The sequence below is a fragment of the Sabethes cyaneus genome, chromosome 2, assembly GCF_943734655.1.
Source record: "Sabethes cyaneus chromosome 2, idSabCyanKW18_F2, whole genome shotgun sequence".
Taxonomy (NCBI): Eukaryota; Metazoa; Arthropoda; class Insecta; order Diptera; family Culicidae; genus Sabethes; species Sabethes cyaneus.
This window is the reverse complement of record NC_071354.1, coordinates 239,417,434-239,432,205: the sequence shown is the minus strand read 5'-3', so window position 1 is coordinate 239,432,205 and position 14,772 is coordinate 239,417,434. Positions and strand designations below refer to the sequence as shown.

The 14,772-nt window shown below is 36.6% G+C and overlaps 1 protein-coding gene across 1 annotated transcript in view; it reads left to right on the top strand.

The window, feature by feature from the left end:
- The window catches only part of LOC128736820 (loricrin-like), a 100,075-nt gene extending 85,582 nt beyond the window's left edge, over positions 1–14,493 (top strand). Inside the window, exon 6 of the mRNA XM_053831312.1 lies at positions 14,238–14,493. Within this exon, the coding sequence (XP_053687287.1) occupies positions 14,238–14,493 (256 nt within the window). The remainder of the gene's footprint in view (positions 1–14,237) is intronic.
- The last annotated feature ends 279 nt before the right edge of the window (positions 14,494–14,772 follow it).

Sequence of the window (14,772 nt, the reverse complement as noted above, 5' to 3'; positions counted from 1 at the left end):
TATTTGTCAGCATATCAGGACCAGCGGATTTGTTGGCATTGAGTGCACAAATACCATTTTCCACACAAGTATGGGACAGTTGGTACGGTGTCTCTTCATTAGTAATAGGAAGTTCTCTGATACTACCAGTTGTTGCAGTGAACACACTTTTGAAGTAAGCCGCAAAAAGTTCGGTTGACGATTGAGCATTGGTAGCTGTGACACCCTTATAATTAACGCGACCCGGGATTCCGGTACTTTTTCTTCTATTATTCACAAATTTCTAAAACGACTTTGGGTTACTTTTCAAACAGATTTGAATATCTTCGATGTACACTTGATACGCTTCTCTGTGAGCCACCTTAAAAATTTTTAGCATTTGTTTATAATTGGTCACATTTTCGTTTGATGGTGACCGACGCTTGTCACCCGGTGATTGGCTATATAATCATAATTATAATTATAATTATAAGGCTTATGCCTGTCGCCAAAACGAGGGGTGCGATATGTATTTTGGTGGTAATAATCGCTCCCATTAAGCAAAGACTCAAACCAATCATACCAGATTACATTCAAGACGAGCAAAAGTAACGTAGTTGCACCTCATAGAGTTACATAGTGTTAGCGTTACATAGCGTACCACCGATTCGTTCACAATTAGACGCGAGGCAACGCGCGGGGGTTACATCTAGTGGTTAAATAAGCTGCTATTCATCAAAAATGCAATGTAACGAAAAAACCACTTTGTTGGATACTGTGACCAGCTTTGATTTCATTACTTCTTCTATTATTTCTTGCATCTACACTCAAGTCTTTTTTTACACGGGGGATACGTGCCGTGTAAAAAAAAAACCGTTTAAAAAAAAACCGCGTTAATTCAAAAATTGTTGTAAAAAAACCGTGTTAAATCGGAAATTGTTGTAAAAAAAACCATGTTAATTCAAAAATTGTTGTAAAAAAAACCGTGTTAATTCCAAAATCGTCGTAAAAATGTAAAATCTTGTATCAGTACATAAAAGTTAAAATGTACGAATTCCTTTCGTTGTTTTCTACCACGAAATAGTTTCGTACAGTCTTAAATGAATTTACGTGTAATTAGATGCGAAGTTTTGTGTTCCTACTATCAAAAAAGTGGTAGTAGGAACACAAAACTGTGTTATTTGTCACAGTTGCATAATGCATAATTCAATTATTGGTAGCAAATAACCAAAATTAATTAAAATTTCTACTCTATATCTGTAAAAAAACAAGTGAAAAACTCCAACCCGAAAAATCACTTCTGCTCGATTGATAATCGAACTCGGTTGTTTGGGACTCCTGTCGATGCCGTCGATGCCGCTAACCAAAGAGCCATAAAAAGTACATACCCAAGACGTTATAATTCAGCAAGGATACATTCCCTTCTTTAGAATCGCTGCAGCTTGAGTGCGATGATTACCGTCACATGGTCTTGGGCAAAATGCTTTACGAATGTGCTGTGATCGTAACACCACACCAACAACATGGTGCCAGCGTACCTCGCTTGATTTCGTGTCAGTATTTTGTGTATGCGACTGGAACTAAAGGACTAGTTGTCTGCTGTGGCTATTGCTGTTCGTCATCGTCGCTCTAGGAGCCCGATCGCTGCCACCGTTGCGAAAAATTGTAATTAACAGGATCTGGTTATTACGGTTAGAATTTTGGACATTGTTACTGTTTTTTGTTGATTAAAATTGATAGTTTTTTGTTGATTGAACACTATTTTTTATTATTAATTATGTGAGTGTGTTTTAGGGGGTTCGTAATATCCATTCCCTCTGACCTACGTTGTTCTGCGCTATTCTTTTCTGGGAATGTACGTATTAGACGTAGCAGGTCTTGGTACTTCATATACTGGCTTTTCTTAGAAAATTTCCGAACGATATACAAACATTATAATTTAAAAACCATCGAAAAAATACTGTGTAAATTCAGAAAACATAAATATCGCGCTGATTCAAAAAACCGTGTTAATTCAAAAAATCGTTTAAAAAAAACCGTGTTAATTCAAAAAACCGTTTAAAAAAAAACCGCGTTAATTCAAAAAATATCATAAAAAAAACCGTGTTAATTCAAAAATCGTAAAAAAAAACCGTGTAAAAAGAGACTTGAGTGTATTGGAAAGACTACCGTTATAAAAAAAATCAGTTTTGTGTTTTTTTTAAATATTTGTATCACTTTCATGCACTTTCATGTGGCACGGTAAAAAAAACCTTGGCCTTGGACTTAAACGTCTTTCTAAGACTTGACCCTTTATCGACAGACCTCACGACCGGCTTGTTAGACCAGCATCGTACCTCGAAACCTACTAAGCGGCACGGTAAACGATGTTCTTTTTTTTTTCAAAAAAAAAAAGAGATTTAAAATGGCGCACTTAGTAGTGAAACATTTAGCATTCATCATATTTTTGTATTATTTTCATCTAATTGCTAATCGTGTGCCCATTCTTATGACTTTTCTACTCATTCTTCCCAACAAACATTTTCGTTGTATAATTGCTTATTAAGCGCTTGATTCCTGAACATTGGCTATATAACGGTTGAATAATCTATTGTTCAAATAAAATGTTTGTTGGGTTGTGATTATTCTATGTTATTTATTGGCAGTTTTTCAATTGATTTTCTTTCTTTTTGAACCGTTTAAATGCGACTTTTGTCACAATTAGCGTACCGTTTATTTTTTGCAGGCGTCTCAGTTTTAAGTTATAATAATGTTCTGTTCGTGCTATTTTTGTACAATCTTTATGTTATGTTACCTTCTGATTTATTATACTGAAATGCATTTTACTGTCAGTATTATCAGTATTATACTCGCTTGCAATTTTTTCTATATGCAAATCCTGATGTATTCTTGGAGTTCTCAGCAGATTTGCTATAATCGCAACCATTAATAAAGCCAAAAGTATCTTCAAACGATTCTGTCGTTAGTGAATTTAATAATTTATTTTACTTCCATCCAGAGAGTTTGAGAGCACGCCTTAGAGTAGGTACTAGAACATATTGTTAGAGGCTAACTGTTGGATTATTTAAGTTGCTCCGAGTTCCAAATTATAAGTTGTCACCGGAAAACTTGAACTATCGAGCAGGATTTTTTTTGTGAACGCGTATTAAGCCTGTTTTTGGCAAAATGGAAAGACTTGTTAGAGCATGAAGACAGAATGATTGCCATTTTTTTGGATTTAAATTGCACTTTCGAAACATAGTCTAGGCCTTTACTATTTACGAACAATTGAAGAGACTACTACTGTTGATTTCGATATTCTTCATGTGGCAGCAATTATGCCGTACCCCAGGATAGTGTTTTAGAACCTCATTAGTTTATTATGTACATAAATGACATGCGACGAGCCCAACGTTTTAACGACAAATTTTTTTTGTAGATGATATTCTAATATTGATCGCAACTAAGGATTTGGAATAAGCCATTTTTGAGTCGAAAGAACATTTTAGCTGAACATTTCTCAACTATGTTGGACGAAAAAGCAGTTGAGTGCTTTCGGGAGCATTAATGTCTTATGTTGACAATATCATGAGGGAAAATGTCAAGAAGTATGAATAGATCACAACAATTTTCGGACAAGATCGGAAAAAATGTGCCATGATTTAAATTCCATACACCATGAATTTTACCGGTTAAGCGTACTCTCACTTTTGGAGGTAAATAATGAAGGATAGTCACTTTTTGATTTGGTTGAATCAATTGAAACTTTGTCGAAACTATTTACAATCTTCTTGAGCTGTACATTTTGACGAATTGTCGCGCACGCCATTTGTACTGATGAGAACTTGAATGAAAAAAGTTGAAACCTCCGATTTTGACCATCTTTCCCACCGAAACGACTCACATTTCCCACTAAACTCTACATACACTACCCGATGCACCACAGATCAGTCGTTTCACACAGTCGCCTGCTCGCTCTTGCCATACCAATGACAAATAATGCCAAACCAACACTATACAGCTGAACTGCTGGGCAAAAATTGTAGCAAAGAGCAAATTCCGGAAGCGCTCGAATGTGTTGCCCTTCGTCGTAGTCGCTGCATCGCATTCCTCACTGGGTGAAAAGAATCTCCACCAGGACTAAACCAGGAACCAACCCGTTGGCGTCGGCGACGAAAGTCAGGGAAGTAGTACGTACGTACTACGTACCGCGAATTGTAAATATTTGTCGAGCTGTCCGTTTGCACCAACCGAAAGTATTATTTTTACTTGAATTGGGTTTTGCTGAGATTGGTTTTTTTCCTACCTAGCAGAAATTTATTTGTTTTCCCCGGTTTGATGATTCAAACTTGATCCGACGCAGAAGGCATATTTTACTCCAACTGTCGTCAAAAAAAAAAAAAAACCAGCAGCTAAAAGAAGTCTGCTCATTTGTATGCATGTCGAGTGATGTGCAGGTTTGCTTTAGCTCTGTGGGTGGTGACATTCCTTCCAATTCCTGAGCCATTGCTTTTTGACTGACTGAGCTGGGGCTGCCTCTGGATCTGGATGGTTCGGAGATCCGACATGACAAGATGAATCATTCCGTTTTTGCTCTGCTGCTGCTGCTGCTGGAGGATGTCATCGATTTTGTATTGGGGCATTGCATTGCACCTGCTTGACTGACTGAATGGAGCCGCTTCAGTGCACAGAGAATTCCTCAGTTAGCATTTTCTGTAAATGAAAAATTTGATATTGGCAGTTGGGATTTTTCACTTCATTTTGAATCTTTCCATTTCACCTCAACCGTAAGGAAATTTCTCGTACCAAAAGTTCAACATATTGAAACATTCAAAGCAATTAGGGCAAAAGTTTTGATTTGACTGAATCCTCATCCCCATTCTGTTTGAATTTGCATTTGATACGTTCGACGAATTTTACTCCGATGACATCGTTATCTTTCGAACTTGTTTGTAAGTTTTCCCCTCGTTATTCAACCTACTACCGACCACCAGCTGATCTTAATGTCAGAGTTGTGTTTCAGCAAACTTTCTCTCAACTAAATTGTTATTTAGTTTTTGCCACTGAACTTATAGCTAGATGAAACAGATTTCTCAAATCACCATGCGTCTCCACACCGTCTACCACCAACAAGCCACGAAAGAAAGTTATATTTTCTCTGCCAACTTTTGCAGTTGCAGTCACAGAATTCTCCGGAATGGTGCGGCCCGTGTCAAACTGCACTTCAATACCCATTTCTCACTTAACCCATCCGGAGAAAGAGAACGGCGATGCAGCAATGTCTTAATCCGACCTGAATCCAAACAAATCGCTTTCTGCCACCAGCAATTTGTAGCGCTGCGGAATTTGAAGATTGATTTTCCGCATTCATTTTCCGTTCCAATGATCTATCCCATCAGCATCCTTTTTCCTCTTCAAGCTTCCTTTCCCGCGTTCAATGTGTAGCATCAATTCAAACTAGCAAAGCGGAAGAACCGTTTCCAGCTGCTCTCGCTCGGTATAGGTAGCACGGCAGTACAGCACAGTAATCCCGGGTACTTTTTCAACCGAAAACTATACACAGCAGCTGCTGACGGCAGTGGCCGTGCTTCCATATCCTTTGACGCTGGCATTGGGAAAAACTCTTGTCTCTGTTTTCCAGCGTCAGATTGCAGTAGAACGGTGCTCTGTCTGATGCTGACTGACTGCGCCAAAGCAATCACCGACAGGCAGGCAAATGAACGAAACAGAGAGAGAGAAAAACTTTTAATTGTTTTCACTAAATTCCGGCCGCAGTTTTAAAGACTTTGCGTGACATTAGTGTTTTCGCATTGCATGTATAGTAGAGGCTGGCGTAGCCAGGCTGGGGCATACTGCGGTACGTTTCCCAGCTTCTCTGTAAAATTTAATATAAAGCAAAATAATTTCTATAATCCAGAAGTCCGCCGTTTTTAATTTAAGTTCAATTTTAATCCTAATTTCATGTCCATTGCCATGTCCAATTTCAACTTTAATTTTTAGTACAATATCAAATTCTGTTTCATTCCGAATTTTGAAAATGTCTGGCGCGACGATTAATAAACTGGATGAACTAGAAAATTTCGATATGAGGGCCAAAGATATAATAATAGGACGTTCATTTGCAAGTGAAGTTCGTACCCACACTTTTTCGGTTGGTACCCGAATGTTCTACTAATTAAACTACAGCCGCACTCTTATATTAGGTAGTCTAGTATCGAATTGGGTTTTATTCTTCCTACTCTACGCACCACTCACTCGTCTCGACGACGCTAATATTTTTTTGTATGACTGCTCTTTGTTTATACCACCAAGGAGTTGAATTGTTATAGGGTAACGACCCCAGAATTCGCCCCTTTTATCAGGTTTTTATGCTGTAAAATGAATAAATCGTCATATTATTATAAAATCAGCCCTAAACTCAGACAAGTAGGACTATATATTAATATTCTATCTATTGTGGCTATTAGGAATCGCGAAAATTGAAATTTGATAGCAAAAAAGTCAATTTTGTGCAGGAACCTCTAGTACCACATTTCGCCCATAGCGATCCAAAATTCGTCCCACATGTGACCCAGATTTCGCCCACTTGTTATTTGTTGCAAATTTCCCAAATAACCTCAATTATTTTGTTAGAATTGTTGTTACTATTATTTAACTTTAAGATTATGTCTATCCAGTGCTTAATATGGCAATCAATTTGTATCAGGAATTCGTTAAATGTTAATCTAAATTGAAATAAACTGATCATCATCACCTCCTGATACCTGATTCAGTAAAACTAAAAAACACAGATAAGGTGGGTTTTTACTAAATGTTTATTTTCATTGCAGTAAAATTAGGCTTTTGACACTCGTCAAAGATATTTAAAATGAATAGTGCTTTTTCTGGTCCTTTGTTGAATTCATTTTCACTATTGATATGTGGGCGAATAAATACAATTCAGTGCCTACAGAATGGTACAATGTTTATTTTAATAGTTTAAATAAACTTAATGATTACTTATATCATTGTTTAGTAATTTTTTGGGAAAGAGTAAATGTTTACTGTGAACAATAAAAAATTAGTTGAACTGGAAAATCTTGATATTCGGCTATATATATTGACTAATCGAAGGTGAGACTCGAGTCCACAACCTAACCTCTTCCCCAAGAAATAACTAAGCTTAACTGCTTAATATAGTCAATAAAAAGATGAAGAAAAAAAATTGTTTAGTAAATCACTGTCTGTAAATGGGTATGTCGGTTTACAGTATTAAATATTCCTGGTAACTGGTAAGCATACCCATCTTACCTACTCAACTAGTATATTTTTTGACATAACTTGGAATTCTTAACTAGCATTTTTGGTTAGACCGGGTTTGTAATGCTAAGCTATTAGAATTTTCATATTATCGAAATATTCTATTTTATCAACACGATTATTTCTTTGTTATCTGCATTGCACATTAAATACTTTTCAAAGTTTTATTCATGACAACAATTTTATTGCGCTTAGATGCTTTAAAATAGTAGACGGATTTTTCGTGTGATTTTCCAATAGTCAGATTTATTCTCATGACAAGAAAAATTGTGATTTTTGAGAATATTATGCGCGTCTTATTAATTCGTGCGGTTTTAATCTTATTATCAATTTCGATGTCGATTATTGCTAATTCAACAGTTCGTTTGGTAGAAACCCCATTAGCCCATGTTTAGCAGGTAATTCTTTTGTTAGATGAATTCAAATGAAGATATGATGTGCTTTCTGCATCAAAATATTATTTATTCTATACTTTTACTCACCATTTTGATAAACATAAATCAGCGAACAAACTAATCGATTGTGACTTGCATTTGCTTATGTGTGGCATATTTGCATATATTTGATAGATGAGGGCGAAAACTGGTTCACGCAGTAAGTTCGGCTAAGTATATACAGATTCGACCCGGGCGAATTTTGAAACTCATATGATTTACAATACCCAGTTTTCGCCCAGTGCATTTATGTTCTATTTTCAGCAGAATTGCGATAAAATATCAAAATAAAAGCACAATTATGAAATTTGAAACAGATATAACCAAATTGATGCGAAAAAAGTGCAAAGAGATACGATTTTCCATTACTTTTCCTCAATTTTATTTTTCGTGCTCGTTCTTGAAAATGGAAAAATCACGTCTTAAATACATTACCTATTTTTCAAACCACATTAAATCATTAAAATACATAAAACAACACAACGAATTCTATTCAAATAACTGAAAACTGAGTTAAAATGAATATAAATTAAACTAACAACTTATATTTCAACTATATATTGAGTTAAATCACGGGAATACCAATGGGAGGGCGAATTCTGGGGTGGGGGCGAATTGTGGGGTTCTTACCCTATACTCGATCGGTGCGTTAGTAGCAGGCCATCTGTTGCCGGACATCGAAACGGCAAGTCCAGGGTAGTTTACCACTACCGGGTATTTACCACTACTGATCCTTTTCATACGTTCAGACAATAATATATAACCCATTAGTAAGCTTTTGGCATATTTATCATTGAACTTCAACTCCACTCTTCTCCACAACTTGACTCCACTCATAAGGTTCTGTATAACATCTAACTGCAGCTTCTTCCGTATGGAAACCTAATTTTTTCTTCATGTCTTCCTCATATTTGATCTCGTTGGGATGCTTCCGTAGTGCCTGCTTTATAATTGTCCAGCATTTTTCGATGGGCCTCAGTTCCGGTGCGTTGAGGGTACCAAAGTAACCCCGTTGGCTCCGTACCACTGCAGGACATCCTTCAAATAGTGGCACGAAGCTAGATCCGGCTGGAATATCGTAGGGCCAACGACCAAATCCATGATGGCCGACAACAAAAATTGTACTCCATTTGAAAGCCCTGTTCTTTTTCTTTACAGAACCGGGCTATTTGTTAGTTGTTTCATGACAAATTTATGAAATATTACATGATATATATCTCAAGGTTTGCTCAAAATTCAACTTTTTTTGAACCTGTTAGACCCCTTGGCGTACGAGGGGTCGACTATTTCGAGGTATCAAAAGCGTAATTCTTATTTTTTAACCATTTTCAACCAATTAAGCGTTAAAGTTCCAATATTTGAAGACCTCGTGTCAGTTTCAGCGAGAATTACTCATGGGAGAAAAGCAGAAAAAACTATAAAGAAAATGTGGTAAACGAGAAAGAAAATGAAGATAAACTGGACAGAAGAATTGAAAAAAAAAACAGAATAGAAAAGGGAAAACCCGTTATTGATAAGAAGAAAATGTTTGAGCAGAAAAACTGGGAAACGAGAACAGAAAATGGAAAGTATGAAAACAGGATAAGAGGAAGAACGGAACCGACGAAAATAAAAGAAATAACAAAAACGGGGTTAGCAGAACAGATAAAACCAAGACTCAAGGAAAAATAACGGAAGAAAAAAACTAATAACGAAAAAGAAACCGAAAAGGGAAAACGCAAGAGGACAATCAGGACTTAAATAGGTGAAAACGGGACCGTTGGGGAAGGAAAAGGTGGGTAGAAACGAGGAAAAACAAGAGAAGGGGAGGAAAGACGAGGCAAATAGATAAAAGATGGGACAGAAAAAGCAAAAAAAACCTAACTGAAAGGGTGGGAAAACGGGAAACAAGAAGAGGGAAAACGTGACAAAAAAGAGAACACGGAATGGAAAACAAGAGATCCCAAAAGGGAAAATTAGAGTGAGAAGAGAAAAAAGAATCGAAAAGAAACGAGAAAAACTGTCAAGTGGGATGAAAAAGGAGAAAGATGTGTGAAAACGGAAATGAAAAATGGGAATACTATGGGAAAAAGAAGAAAAAACAAAAAAACGTACCAAAGAAAAAGGCAGAATTAGAGAAAAATGACAAAACACGAAGAAAAAGAAAAGATGAAAAGGAGATGAAAAAGGAAATCCGAAGAGCTACGGTAAAAAGGTAGCGCGTGACAAAGTAGAAAAAAAACACAAAAAAGGACCTAAAAACAAGATGAAAAACAAGAAAAAATGGGGACAGGAAATTAGAAAATGCGAAACAATGAAACAGAAAACACAGTAAAGGAAATAAAAGTAAAACTATAAAGAAAACGAGGGAAATGAGAAAAGAAATAAGGACATAAAAGCAGAAAAACCAGTACAAAAATGGGAAAAATGCGAGATAGAAAATGAGAAATTACAAGAGCAGTAAAATTGAGAAACCCGAACAGAAAAAGTAGGAAATGAAGAGGAAAAATGACACCGAAGGCAAACGAGACAGAACGGAACCGACAAAAACAAAAGAAACCGACAAAAAATTGAATAGAATAGAAGAAAACGAGACTAGAAAAGAAGTAAAAGGTAGCTGAAATACGAAAAAAGGAACAAAACAAAACAAAAAAACCGAAAAGAGAAAGATAAGAGAGCAACAAGAGGACAATTTGGACTGAAAAGGGTGAAAACGGAACCGAAAAAGAAGGAAACAAGGGGTAGAAAAAAGAAAAAGGAGGGAGGGGAGAAAACGAGTCAAGAAAGGGAAAACGGAACAAAAAATAAGAGCAACCATCAAGGAAAAAGTGATAAAACAAATGAGAAAAACGGAGGGATAAGTCAAAAAAGAAAACAGATGGTTTTTAATGGGAAGAATGGGAAATAGGTATTGGATGGGACAAAGGAGAAAAACAAAAAACAGAGAAAAACGAACCAAAGAAAATGGTAAAATAGAAGAAAAATGGTAAAAAACGGGAAATGAAAAAAGATACCCGGAGCGCAAAGGGAAAAAAGGTGCCAATGACAGAAAAAAAAGAAAAACGAGGCATCTCAAAGAGGAAAAACGGAAGAGACGAAGACGACAAACGAGCTGAAGGAAGAAGAAGAAGAAGCAGAAGACGAAAAATGGAAACAAAACAAAGGGAAAAAAGACGAAAAACGGGATTGAAAATGCAAAACATGAGCGAAAAACAAGAGGGGGAAAACAGGACTAGAAGTAAGACAAATTGAGACTAAGAAAAATGAAACAATGTAACAGAAAACACGGGACAAAAATAAAGGAAAACGAGAGAAAAACAAGAAAAACGGAAGCAAAAACCACGAAAACGGTACACAAAAGAAAGAAAAAAACAGAACAAAAAGTTGAACAATGTTGAATTTTCTCTTTTCTATTCAGTTTATCATCATTTTCTTTCCTGTTTTTTTTTATTTTTCATCTTTTCTCTTCCGTTCTTCATCTCTTTCTGTCCAATCTTCTCGTTTTTGGCCTTGTTTTTCCTCTTTTTATGTCTCGTTTCCGCTCCCATTCTGACACGTTTTATCTCTTGTATTTTTTTCTGCGCTAGTTTTCATTCTTTTCTCTCGCATTTTTCCTCTTTTTCCATCCATTTTCTCTAGTAATGGGACTTACTTTCGTTCTTTTTTATCCTGTCAAATGGGATGAAAAAGGAGAAAGGCGGGTGAAAATGGGAATGGAAATAGCATGGGAAAAAGAAGAAAAAAACAACAAAAAAACGTACCAAAGAAAAAGGCAGATTTGGAGAAAAATGATTAAACACGAAGAAAAAGAAAAGATGAAAAGGAGATGAAAAAGGAAATCTGAAGAGCTAAGGTAAAAAGGTAGCGAGTGACACAAAAAACACAAAAATGGAATGAAAAACAAGATGAAAAACAAGAAAAAATGGGGACATGAAATTAGAAAATGCGAAACAATGAAACAAAAAACACAGTAAAGGAAATAAAAGTAGAACCATAAAGAAAACGAGGAAGACAAGAAGGGAAATGAGGACATAAAAGCAGAAAAACCAGTACAAAAACGGAAAAAATACAAGAAACGGAGAAAATACGGGAGCAGTAAAATTGAGAAATGCGAACAGAAAAAAAAGAAAATGGTGAGGAATAATGACACCGAACACAAACGGGATAACAGAAAGAACGAAACCGACAAAAACAAAAAAAAATGAAAAGGGTCGCAGAATAGAAAAAACTAGTCTAAAAAAGAGAAAATTAAAAAAAGAGAAAAATAAGAGGACAATATGAGGACAATCTGGACTGAAAAGGGCGAAAACGGAACCGAAAAAGAATCGAATCAACGGATAGAAAAAAGATAAACGAGGGAGGAGAGTTTTCGAGAAAGGGAAAACGGAACAGAAAATAAGAGCAACCATCAGGGAAAAGCGATAAAACAAATGAGAAAAAACGGGGGAAAAAGTTAAATGGGATAAATAAGAAAAAAAGATGGGTTAAAAAGGGACTGGGAAATAGGTATTGGATGAGAAAAAGGAGAAAAACAAAAAATAAGGAAAAACGTACCAAAGAAAACGGTAAAATAGAAGAAAAATGATGAAAACGGGAAATGAAAAAAGATACCCGGAGCGCAAAGGGAAAAAACCGAGCCAATGACAGAAAGGAAGAAAAACGAGGCATCTTAAAGAGGAAAAATGGAAGAGACTAAGGCGACAAACGAGCAGAAGGAAGAAGAAGAAGAAGAAGAAGAAGAAGCGAAGACGAAAAATGGAAACAAAAAAAGGGAAATGAAAAGACGTAAAACCGGATTGAAAATGCAAACCATGAGTGAAAAACAAGAGGGAAAACAGAACTGAAAGTAAGACAAATTGAGACTAAGAAAAGTGAAACAATGTAGATGCAGAAAACACGGGACAGAAATAAAGGAAAACGAGAGAAAAACAAGAAAGACGGAAGCAAAAACCACGAAAACGGTACACAAAAAAACAGAACTAAAAGTTTAACAATGTTGAAATTTACATTCATTGTGCTGTTTTTCTCTTTTCTTTTCAGTTTAACATCATTTTCTTTCCTGTTTTTTAATTTTTCATCTTTTCTCTTCCGTTCTTAATCTTATCTGTCCAATCTTCTCGTTTTTTGCCTTGTTCTTCCACTTTTACACTTTCGTTTTGTTCTTTTCAACTTTTTTCTCTTTTTAAGTCTCGTTTTCGCTCCCCTTTTGACACGTTTTATCTTTTGAATTTATTTTTCACACTAGTTTTCATTCTTTTCATTGTTTTCTTTCGCAGTAATGGGACTTTTCTTTCGTTCTTTTTTATCCTGTTAAAGAAGAATGGATAAACTAAAATATAAAGTGGAAAAACGGGACAGAAAAGAATAGAAAATGATGAGAAAAAATGAAAACGGAAAGGAAAAACAGACCGTAACAGAAAAGAAGGAAAAACTGGACATAATAAAAGAAAGAACAGAACAGACGAACGAATGAAAAAACAAACGACATGCAAATGGAAAACGGTATACGGAAAAACGACGATCAAAAAATAAAAAAAAAACATGAACCGGAACATAATGAACGTTCAATTTCAAATATAAACTTCCAATACTGTTTTAAGTCCGATTTCATGTCTAATTCCAAGTAAAATTTCCAGTCCAAATTACTTCAAAGTTATATTTAATTTCAAATCCATTTTTTGCCGGTTCAATTTGAAGCAAAACTTCAAGCCCAAATTCAACGTTAATCAAAAGCCCTAGACTCGGTGCCCGATTTCAAGTCAACTTTCAACTCTAATTTCTAGTCCAGGTCTAAATATAGTTTCAAGAGTCCAGTTTCAACTTTGATTTTAAATCCAGTTGCACCCGAAAGTCCGAAGTTTTCAACCTAATCGACCGGTATTTTTGTGATAAGTAACAATAGATTCGCGCTCCTACGATTACTCCGTTTTTCCAGACCAAACCATTTTTCCGTAAAGGTCGGGTACCTCACCTTTTGTTCTACGTCTGGCCACGCACTAGCGTACACACTAGATAGTACACACATGCAGCGGCAGAAGAATCTCGGTGGAACGGATCGAAGTCAATTTGCGAAACAAAACAACATCTGCGCCCGACACGATGAAAACCTATCTGGTTGCACGTGGCTCGGGGAACTGAAGCGAAAGCAGACCTTAATACAACGTACTTAATTAATTTGGCTGCGTTTGTTTCGGGAAGCTTTTCGAAGCGAAAAATTTATTTTCAACCGAATATCGGTTTTCATTTTCTTAGCACGGTTGAATAAGCTGAAATCTAATTGGAGCGAGGAAATTTACGATTCTCAATTCTACAGGCTGCAATTGCATGAACTGAAAATATGTTAGTAAATTGTTACTGATGCAACTGAAAAGAACTTTTCCCATAGTTATTTGCCTAGTCTCCTCAACCGGTTTGATTGCCACATTTTTGTTTGTCCTTTGAGTTGCCATTCACCGAAACAAAAGAAAAACAGAAAACATTAACTTTGCTTTTTAAGCTTTCCCTAACCCCGTCTCGCGCCGAAGGTGCCGCGACCAAAGTGTTCCTAACCATTAAAATGCAGAACTTTGCTTCTCTCGCCCCTTCTAGCGCTGCCTATAGTCCACGTCCCCGGCCCCCGACGGGTCTAGGCGCCACCAGCTACCTGCTGGATCGGGACAGCGGCAATTCCGTACCGGAACAACTGAGTGGTGCCATCGCTAGTGAACTGAAAGCTGCTGCCTCCGCTGACGCTCCCGCTACCAACGACCAGCAATTCAGCGAGGGTGGCCGCGGTGCTAATTCCGATTCCTCCCACGACAACACAGGCAACGTCGACAGCAAAGCCACCGAAAAACATCATTAAACAGTGAGCGGCGGCGGCGGCGGCGGCAGTGGCAGCGGCGGACAGTCCTGACAAATGAAACTTTAATCCCGGCAAAATGAACAATGGACTTGGATGCAAATTAAATCGAGGTTACAACAATAAATTGAACAAAATAAAATTCGAATAAATTAAGGAGAAGATGATATTGAAGACAAAGGAAAACCAAAATGCTACGACAGGGGCGTAACAGAAAAACCAAAAAGTGTATTCTTGCTTTTAATATAATACAAGCAATTATTTTGTTACTCTTAACATTTA